At 44.6% G+C, this 11,097-nt stretch overlaps 1 protein-coding gene across 1 annotated transcript; it reads right to left on the bottom strand.

The window, feature by feature from the left end:
* Positions 1-7,438: 7,438 nt before the first annotated feature.
* LOC311104425 (actin, non-muscle 6.2) lies at positions 7,439-10,695 on the bottom strand (the record flags this gene model as incomplete). Its single annotated transcript, XM_084146256.1, has 5 exons — positions 7,439-7,589; positions 7,808-7,989; positions 8,525-8,963; positions 9,222-9,461; positions 10,570-10,695. 5 exons carry the CDS (start codon positions 10,693-10,695, stop codon positions 7,446-7,448), a joined length of 1,131 nt encoding a protein of 376 aa, XP_084002382.1. The 3' UTR covers positions 7,439-7,445.
* Between the last annotated feature and the right edge of the window lie 402 nt (positions 10,696-11,097).

Genomic DNA, 11,097 nt, shown 5'->3' with positions numbered 1-11,097 from the left:
ACAACTAAAAGATACCAAAAACTATTAAGTCCAATCAATGTAAGCTAAATATGACCAGGCTGTCCATGGTTCTGATTTCTGTGTGTGTGTTCTTGCAAGTAGAACCAAAAAAACATGTTGACTCACCCTACTTGTTGAGAAACGCCAATGCCATCGTCCTGTCTTTCATGTTGACGAAACAGTCTATGACTCTGTCATACAGTACAGTACACACTTTAACAATTTTTTTTAATTTTTACAGTACACACTTTAATTTAATTCAGATGGCAGCAGTAACATCATTCAGATGGCAGTAGTAACATCATTCAGATGGCAGTAGTAACATCATTCAGATGGCAGTAGTAACAGTAGTAACCAGCCTCTGTGACCTCCCTACAGGAGAACCAGCACCAGCCTTGGAATCAGCATGGGAGGAGTAATACGCTGTATCACAGGACCACAGATATTTATTACATTTCACAGTGTCTGGTTGTGGAAATGCAGTTAAAGCCATGGAGGAGAAATGCAGTGGGAGCGAGGTATGTCCGGCCCTTGTAGCATGGCAGCTATCGTACATAAACCTCTGTGAATACAGGGGAGGAGCAAGATGTAGGTACAGTCCACACACAAAAGCATGAATATGTGCATCTGGGCAAACACACACGCACGCATGCACACACACACACAAACAAACACACACATCTGCCAACACACCTGCCAGTGTAATTCATGTGGTCATTTTCCTTCCATGAAAGAGACAGGCTTCTGTGAGAGCGGAGGGAGCTGCTGATGCCACAGATTACCTTTCCTGTCTGTCTGAGCCTGTGAACAGAGAGGAGGACAATAACAGGGCTGCTGCTGCTGCTGTCCCCAGAAGGCCTGCCTGGGCTGGCCCTAAGACCACCATTCTATTCAGACCTGGGTTCGTATAGTATTGGTTTTCTTTAAAATACTGTGTGCGTTCAATTGAGCCTGTCCGGAGTGCCAGATGGACAGTTTGCGCTTTAGGGACTACTCCATTGACCCCGGTTTGCCAGGAAAGCTCAGTCAAGGGCAGCTGAAGTATTTGGAAGAAAACAAATACTATTTGAACCCAGGTATGTCTCTATCTACACAGGGCTCCCACAATCATGTACAACCAGTGATTTAGAGCCGAGAGGTTTTTACAACAATAAACTATGAGTATGCGATATGTCAGAATTAATCGTTTGAACCTGAAAGTAAGTCAAATAACTTGCTCTGTTTGCATGACCGCTTTTGTCTTTACACCACAGGAGGCTGCTGAGGGGAGGACGGCTCATAATAATGGCTGGAATGGGAGTAAATGGAATGATATCAAACACATGAAAACGTGTTTGATGTGTTCGATACCATTCCATTGATTCCGTTCCAGCCATTACTATGAGCCCGTTGTCACGATCGTTTATGAACGGGACGGACCAAGGCGCAGCGTGATAAGCATACATGTTTATTTAAACGAATCAACACACGACAAAAACAACAACCGAAACGTGAAGTCCAAGGTAGCACACAAACATACCATAACACGGAACAAGATCCCACAACTAACTAGTGCCAAAAGGCTGCATAAGTATGGTCCCCAATCAGAGACAACGAGCGACAGCTGCCTCTGATTGGGAACCACACAGGCCAACATAGATCTAGACATACAAGATCTAAACATAGAAAATCCAACATAGAACATCAACATAGCAACCCCAACACAGAAAATACACACCCTGACTCAACAAATACAAGTCCTCAGAGTCAGGGCGTGACACCCGTACTCCCAAATGAAGGTGCCACCAGCCACCTGTGCTTTAGAGAGAGAAAATAAAAGCGTTTAACAAGTTGGCTCACGCTAAAAACACATGACAGCTCGCAAAACAATGTGCTGTTACAACTTGGCATTAAAGAGTGGACGTTTACTGAGGCTCATTTAAATGACTGCCTGCACAGCACTCACCAGGTAACCCCTATTATAACAGGTAGAGAGCATGAGTGGGTGGGTGAGTGGGTCTAGGCTGGGCTGGGTTGTACAGTGGGCCTTTAACAGGCTTGTGGGAGGGCCATCCTGTAAATGAATGAACACCTGGATTAATAGGGTCACTGAACACAGACATGTTGAGGAGGGAGAATCCCAGCCAAGGCTGCCCTTTTAATCCCATCGCCCCTTTTTTCGGTCATGCACCATTTAAAAGCAATGTTACCGCGGTCGTGGAGATCACATTCAAGGTAAATGCTGAAGATGTTGGCTCAATCTGAAATTACCTTTAAATGTCAAGCGCACTACAACACGGATCTTCCACGGTCCAGATTGAATCCTGGCCTAAGTAACAGCACATTTCAACACATTTCTCCTCCTCTGGTCCTGCATGGTTTAGAGGAGGAGCAGGTGGAGGAACTACAAGCTTACAGATGGAAGAGGAGAGGAGGCATGGAAGCTCTGGGTCCATCTAGGGGAGAATCTCCTCGCCTCCTTCTGAAAACCCATTGGATGAGAAGGTCAGAGCATTGGATGATAGAGCAGGGTCACTTGAAGATGTCATGTACAGTAGCCTTTCATCATTCTAGCTATTTCACTTTACATAAGAGAGAGAGAGAGAATTGAGAGAGAGAATTGAATTGAGAGAGAGAATTGAATTGAGAGATGGAGAGAATTGAATTGAGAGAGAATTGAGAGAGAGAGAGAGATCAAGAAAATGAATGAATATAAGACTAAACTGGTAATACACACAGGCTTCTAAACAAAGTGGTTGGGTGACCCAGCAGGAGAGGGGAATGAAGAGAGAAGAAAGCCTGGTGGTGCATTAAAGACTTCCAGACGTCAACAATTCAAGTTTATAGTACCACACACACACACACACACACACACACTACACACACATACACGTGCATGCACACACACTCACATATACAGTGAGGGAAAAAAGTATTTGATCCCCTGCTGATTTTTTAGGTTTGCCCACTGACAAAGAAATGATCAGTCTATAATTTTAATGGTAGGTTTATTTGAACAGTGAGAGACAGAATAACAACAAAAAAATCCAGAAAAACGCATGTCAAAAATGTTATAAATTGATTTGCATTTTAATGAGGGAAATAAGTATTTGACCCCCTCTCAATCAGAAAGATTTCTGGCTCCCAGGTGTCTTTTATACAGGTAACGAGCTGAGATTAGCAGCACACTCTTAAAGGGAGTGCTCCTAATCTCAGTTTGTTACCTGTATAAAAGACACCTGTCCACAGAAGCAATCAATCAATCAGATTCCAAACTCTCCACCATGGCCAAGACCAAAGAGCTCTCCAAGGATGTCAGGGACAAGATTGTAGACCTACACAAGGCTGGAATGGGCTACAAGACCATCGCCAAGCAGCTTGGTGAGAAGGTGACAACAGTCGGTGCGATTATTCGCAAATGGAAGAAACACAAAATAACTGTCAATCTCCCTTGGCTTGGGGCTCCATGCAAGATCTCACCTCGTGGAGTTGCAATGATTATGAGAACGGTGAGGAATCAGCCCAGAACTACACGGGAGGATCTTGTCAATGATCTCAAGGCAGCTGGGACCATAGTCACCAAGAAAACAATTGGTAACCCACTACGCCTTGAAGGACTGAAATCCTGCAGCGCCCGCAAGGTCCCCCTGCTCAAGAAAGCACATATATAGGGCCGTCTGAAGTTTGCCAATGAACATCTGAATGATTCAGAGGAGAACTGGGTGAAAGTGTTGTGGTCAGATGAGACCAAAATCGAGCTCTTTGGCATCAACTCAACTCACCGTGTTTGGAGGAGGAGGAATGCTGCCTATGACCCCAAGAACACCATCCCCACCGTCAAACATGGAGGTGGAAACATTATGCTTTGAGGGTGTTTTTCTGCTAAGGGGACAGGACAACTTCACCGCATCAAAGGGACGATGGACGGGGCCATGTACCGTCAAATCTTGGGTGAGAACCTCCTTCCCTCAGCCAGGGCATTGAAAATGGGTCGTGGATGGGTATTCCAGCATGACAATGACCCAAAATACACGCCCAAGGCAACAAAGGAGTGGCTCAAGAAGAAGCACATTAAGGTCCTGGAGTGGCCTAGCCAGTCTCCAGACCTTAATCCCATAGAAAATCTGTGGAGGGAGCTGAAGGTTCGAGTTGCCAAACTTCAGCCTCGAAACCTTAATGACTTGGAGAAGATCTGCAAAGAGGAGTGGAACAAAATCCCTCCTGAGATGTGTGCAAACCTGGTGGCCAACTACAAGAAACGTCTGACCACTGTGATTGCCAACAAGGGTTTTGCCACCAAGTACTAAGTCATGTTTTGCAGAGGGGTCAAATACTTATTTCCCTCATTAAAATGCAAATCAATTCATAACATTTTTTACATGCTTTTTTCTGGATTTTTTTGTTGTTCAAATAAACCTACCATTAAAATTATAGACGGATCATGTCTTTGTCAGTGGGCAAACGTACAAAATCAGCAGGGGATCAAATACTTTTTTCCCTCACTGCATACATGCTCAAACACACACACACACACACACACACACACACACACGGATGCACTCACACAGTGTGGTACTCAGGGGGCCAAACAGGTCATTCCCAAGCTCCAGCTTAACGCTCCTTTCAGACACTGATTTATGATCAGACAGCAGGAACAAGTACTTTTTATACCTGCAAACTCGACAGACAGCAAAGTTACTATAAATCATAATTGATCAGCAATTATGATTTATAGTAGGAGTGCAAAATGGCTGTGGTCTGCCCCAAATTACACACACTTGACTTGAGTTGATCTCTGTGTTGGTTGACATACCAAGGGTTATTATTATACTGAATTCCCTTTAAATGCATTTTAGGCAGTAGGCATAGTGTACATGGAATTATGACTGAGGGACTGGTCATCCAGAATATTCCTAGATGGAGCCAGAGCTTCTATACTTCTCCTCCTCCTGCTGCCCTTCCAGGCCAGACCAGACCAGGCCTGACCAGGCCAGACCAGACCAGGGGAGGAGTAATGCGTTTGAGAGCAGATATGCCGTTCGTCCATTGCTTTGTTTTATTAATGGATGGATGATATTTATGGATGATTCTATCATTGTTTGGGGATGAAATAACAGTTAAAATTAAATATTCAATGACATCATAACATAGTTGTAGCTGTTATCCAAATGTAAAATCCAATAGATAACTCACTCATCCTTTACCTAATTTTCAGAGAAAATGCAGTTATTGATCAATTAACTCACCAAATTGTCTCAATGATCTCATACCCCACAAGGGGCCAAAGCTACATGGATTTCCCTCTAAAGGATGCAAAACAATAAACAGCTAGTTGGGTGTAAAACTGTCTATGGATTGGTTGTTCATGCAATTCCCGCCCATTTCAAAAGACTAATGTGAACCAAATTGATTTAACCCACATGTCAATCTCATTCCACGGAAGGCTGAGTATCTACGGGTTTTCACTCCACCCTTGTAATTAAGGTCACTAATTAGTAAGGAACACCCCTCACCTGGTTGTCTAGGTCTTAATTGAAAGGAAAAACCAAAAACCTACAGACAATCGACCCTCCGTGGAATGAGTTTGACACCCGATTTAACCTATGATTCTATACAGCAGGGATATTCAAATCATACCCTGGAGGTCCGGAGTACTGCTGGTTATCTGTTCTACCTGATCATTAATGGCACCCACCTGGGTATCCTAGGTCTAAATCAGTCCCTGACTAGAGGGGAACAATGAAAAATAAAGCAGTGGAACTGGCTTCCAGTCCAGATATGAATATGAGGGCTATACAGTATCAGTTGTAGGTACATGCAGCCACCAAACAAACTTAACATAGACTAAGATCCCTAAGGGTTTAGATTAAACCACTGAGGTTCTCCCATGCTCAGTCAGGACCATCTTCACTACCAGTGTAGGTCATGTGACAGAATGTGAAATCAGCACCATCTTCACTACCAGTGTAGGTCATGTGACAGAATGTGAAATCAGCACCATCTTCACTACCAGTGTTGGTCATGTGACAGAATGTGAAAGCAGCACCTTCTTCCCTACCAGTGGTCATGTGACAGAATGTGCAGCACCAGCTTCACTACCAGTGTAGGTCATGTGACAGAATGTGAAAGCAGCGCCTTCTTCCCTACCAGTGGTCATGTGACAGAATGCGAAGGCAGCACTGCCATCTAGTGAACATAGTATGCTCATGTAAATCAGGGATCTTCAACTCTGGTGCTGGAGGCTGTGCAGGCATTACTTCCAGCACTAACCATAGAGCGGTTCTATAGGATCATTAAATTGCACCTACCTGGTGTCCCAGGTCTACATAAATAAAAGTCAGTGGAACTGGCTTCGAGTTCCAGATTGAAATGTTCCTGCCATATGAAGTCCCAGCCAGTTGACAAAATACTACCAAAGCCTGTTTTGGCATTGGGTCAAGAGCGCCCTCTAGTGATCTCTTTGGTTGGTACTAACACATCTGCTTCAGTCAGATTTAAATACTTGAATAAGGTGTTTTAGTACTGGTGTAGAACAAAAGCCTGCAAAGCTTTATGACAAGACCCCCTGATATAAAACAATTAGCTGTCCTCATGTTCATTCCGTCACTGTGATGTGATTAGAACAGCTACTTCCGTTCATTAGCATGTACTCCTTTCAAAGGCAGTGGGCCATCAGTGTACATTATAGAAGTAGCTTCTTCCCCTTGCCTTTATCTGTATTGATATGAAAGAATGTCATTCCTGGTCAGCACATACCAAAGCTCTGAGAGATGAAGCCAGACTCACCAAGAGAATATAACAATGAGAAAACAGTTTGATTCACCCATTTGATTTCTAAATCATAGCCTGCGGTGCATTCCAAGTGTGCTGGTCAATGACAAATACATAAAGGCATCTGATCTGCAGGCCTGCCATGACAAGAAACATGCAAACATTTCACTTTCCAGGAGAAAGATGAGGCAATAGTGCCAGCAAGTGGACAAAGGCAGAATCTCAAACTACTTTGTTCCCAATTAATGTTTATAATTGCATCTTTCCCTGAAATTATCAGTAAATCAAAACAAAAAGTGACAAATGCATTTTGAACATATGACAAGCCTTAACGTTGCAAATAGAGAGACTACATAGAGTATCACGTTACTGTGAACATTTATTCAATGGCCCAGGAGCAGCTGTTACATGGTACTGCAAGACTTACAGTAACAAAAACAAAGCAGAATGACAACCCAAACACTACCTACCCAGAAACCACCCTGTCACCACCCCCCCAGGACACTATATAGAAGTGAAACAATATGGCTGTAGCTCCACCATGCTCCGATTAGGATAGGTGGAATTAGCATCTGATCATTTTAGATTCACACAAATGCTTAGGGGATAGGGGCAAGGTTCTTGCTTCTGGACAAACAGATTCCCTGAAAGGAGTGTAACACTGAGGTTAAGAGTCAAGGCTTTAGGTCAAGGCTTTAGAAACATTTGCGGTGGACGATGGAAGGGCCGGACTCGTCGTATTCCTGCTTGGAGATCCACATTTGCTGGAAGGTGGAGAGAGAGGCCAGGATGGAGCCGCCGATCCATACAGAGTATTTACGCTCTGGAGGGGCGATGATCTGGAGACGACAGATTAATATATTTATTAGGCACAAAACGGGGAGGTCATCTAAAGTTGTTTTAGTGCAGAATACATTCATGCGATTTCTGATAGCTTGTGATTGGCTTGTTATGCAAGTATTTTGGAAGCCAAAAAGAGACTGCGGGGATAGGGCTAGTTGAGAGATGCCACAATGCTCATGGGCTGAAATTCACAGAATCACACATGAATGCCCACCTTAATCTTCATAGTAGGAGGTGCCAAGGCGCTGATCTCCTTCTGCATTCTATCGGCGATGCCAGGGAACATGGTGGTTCCACCAGAGAGGACAGTGTTGGCGTACAGGTCTTTCCTGATGTCCACATCACACTTCATGATGGAGTTGTAGGTGGTCTCGTGCACTCCAGCGCTTTCCATTCCTACAAAGTAAATGTACATGTCGATGGCAGCCCTAGGAACAGAAATGAACAGGCCTACGAGTATGGGTCTTATAATGAGGACAGTGAACACTCAACTGTCATGCTTCTCACAGAGAGCCCCATAGGAACATTGTGAACATGGCTCGTGTAGTGGAGAATGACTGTCACTAAGCGGAGTAACATTGTCTAGACGAGCACTTGTACATGCGCTAAAGAGCCACTCCAGTGGCTGAATGCAACCTTTGTCCGCTGGTTTTCAAAAAGTTGGGTGTTTAGTGCTTATGAATATTCATATCAATACATAAAGAGGGTGCATCTTGAATGTCACCTACCTAGAGAAACATCACCATTTTCAGAGCCTCCGTTTTAGTAGTGGATAGAAAAATGTATGACTCAAAGCCCCAAAATATCACATTTTCACCACCATGTGGAGTTCAGGACCAGAATTACTATAGTCACCAACCATAGACAAATGGCTTTTAACAAGAAAATGTTTAGCTAAAATTCCTCTTTAATACACAGAAAAACCTCTCACCAATGAAGGACGGCTGGAACATGGTCTCAGGGCAGCGGAAGCGCTCGTTGCCGATAGTGATGACCTGTCCATCAGGTAGCTCGTAGCTCTTCTCCAGAGTGGAACTGGAGGCACAGGTCTGCATCTCCTGCTCGAAGTCCAGTGCCACGTAGGACAGCTTCTCCTTGATGTCGCGCACAATCTCCCTCTCGGCCGTGGTGGTGAAGCTGTAGCCACGCTCAGTCAGGATCTTCATGAGGTAGTCCGTGAGGTCGCGTCCGGCCAGGTCCAGACGTAGAATGGCATGGGGAAGAGCGTAGCCCTCGTAGATGGGCACCGTGTGGCTGACGCCATCCCCGGAATCCATCACAATTCCTGTGGTGCGGCCAGATGCGTACAAAGATAGCACAGCCTGGATACCTACATACATGGCAGGGCTGTTGAAGGTCTCAAACATGATCTGGTAGAATAAGAGAAGGTGGGAATTAGGACTACACAAAACGTTTAACACCTACAAATACTGCTAGGAATATGAGGCCCACCACTAATCAATACCTACCCTCAGGCAAGGTGAACAGAGTAACCCTGATATCTACTGCTCTACATTCTGGTAGTGGATGAGGAGTTTCTTCACATTATGCAGTAAATAAAATGGCTGGGTTTATTTACTACTGCCACAGTGTTTTAGAGCATCCCGTCCTGCCCCACCCCTCATTACCTGGGTCATCTTCTCCCTGTTGGCTTTGGGGTTGAGGGGGGCCTCCGTGAGCAGGACGGGATGCTCTTCGGGGGCCACACGCAGCTCATTGTAGAAGGTGTGATGCCAGATCTTCTCCATGTCATCCCAGTTGGTAACAATGCCGTGCTCGATGGGGTACTTCAGAGTCAGGATGCCTCTCTTGCTCTGGGCCTCGTCTCCCACGTAGCTGTCCTTCTGTCCCATGCCCACCATCACACCCTGGGGAAAGACACTACCGTTACACTTTGTCCCTGCACTACGCAAGTTACGATACACTATAGAAGTTGTTTTCATGATATGTTGGCTTGAGAGTTGCCTGTATCTTTCACGTCACGAATGAAACCACAATCTTTAGTTTTAGGCTACCAACAATTATGCTTTTGTTAATGGGTTTGGGGAGAGGTCACTTTCTTTTTTAATGAGGGAATTTCTGGGTGGACCTCGCTTTGTGCACCGGGGCATTGTCATGCTGAAACAGGGAAGGGCCTTCCCCAAACTTTTGCCACAAAGATGGAAGCACAGAATTGTCTAGAATGTCATTGTATGCTGTAGCGTTAAGATTTCCCTTCACTGGAATTAAGAGGCCTAGCCCGAACCATGAAAAACAGCCCCAGACAATTATTCCTCTTCCACCAAACTTTACAGTTGGCACTATGCAGTCGGGCAGGTAGCGTTCTCCTGGCATCTGCCAAACCTAGATTAATCCGTCGGACTGCAAGATGGTGAAGCGTGATTTATCACGCCAGAGAACGCATTTCCACTGCCCCAGAGTCCAATGGCGGCTAGCTTTACACCACTCCAGCCGACGCATGGCATTGCGTATAAGGATCTTAGGCTTGTGTGCGGCTGCTCGGCCATGGAAACCCATTTCATGAAGCTCCCGACAAACAGTTATTGTGCAGACGTTGCTTCCAGATGCAGTTTGGAACTCGGTAGGGAGTGTTGCAACCGAGGACAGCACTCTGCAGTCCCATTCTGTGAGCTTGTGTGGCCTACCACTTCGCAGCTGAGTCTTTGTTGCTCCTAGACGTTTCCACTTCACAATAACAGCACTTACAGTTGACCGGGGCAGCAATTTGACGAATTCTCTTATTGTTAAGGTGACATCCTATGACGGTGCCACGTTGAAAGTCACTGAGCTCTTCAGTAAGGCCATTCTACTGCCAATGTTAGTCTATGGATTTTATACACCAGTCAGCAACCGGTGTGGCTGAAATAGCCAAATCTACTAATTTGAAGGGGTGTCCACATACTTTCGTATATATACACACTATATAGCCTATATCAAGTGAATCAGAGATATCCAAGAGACCAGTATGGTTCAAACCTGATGTCTGGGTCTTCCAACAATGGAGGGGAAGACAGCACGCGGAGCGTCATCCCCTGCGAAACCAGCCTTGCACATGCCTGAACCATTGTCGACTACCAATGCAGCAATATCGTCTTCAGCCATTCTGCAAAACAATTGAGGATTAGTGAATCAAGGCCTAAAAAGCATGAACAAAGCCATACATCTTAAAATTGTCTGGTGTAGGTTATACCTTCAACATATACCACCAACTACAGTATTATTTATATTTTACAAATGAGGAATTCATTAGTAAGTGTATACATAGGACCATTGCCAACTTGAATTCGTAACAATTCATTAGTTAAAATGTTTAACCACAGTAGTAACTGTTTAAGAGTACTAGTGTACTAACAGACCCTGTAAAACAGTGGAATTGAACCAAATACGATAATTTGGAACAAAACAAAAATAATTCCAACCAGTCATAAAAATCTCAATATATTGCTCTGATTCCAACAGCTCAAACGCGTATTCACAGACAAGGCTCAAATCAAGTGATTTTAA

The sequence above is a fragment of the Coregonus lavaretus genome (assembly GCF_964263955.1).
Source record: "Coregonus lavaretus genome assembly, chromosome: 28".
Lineage (NCBI taxonomy): Eukaryota > Metazoa > Chordata > Actinopteri > Salmoniformes > Salmonidae > Coregonus > Coregonus lavaretus.
Note: the sequence above shows the minus strand (reverse complement) of the source record. Positions and strands in the feature narration are given on the sequence as shown.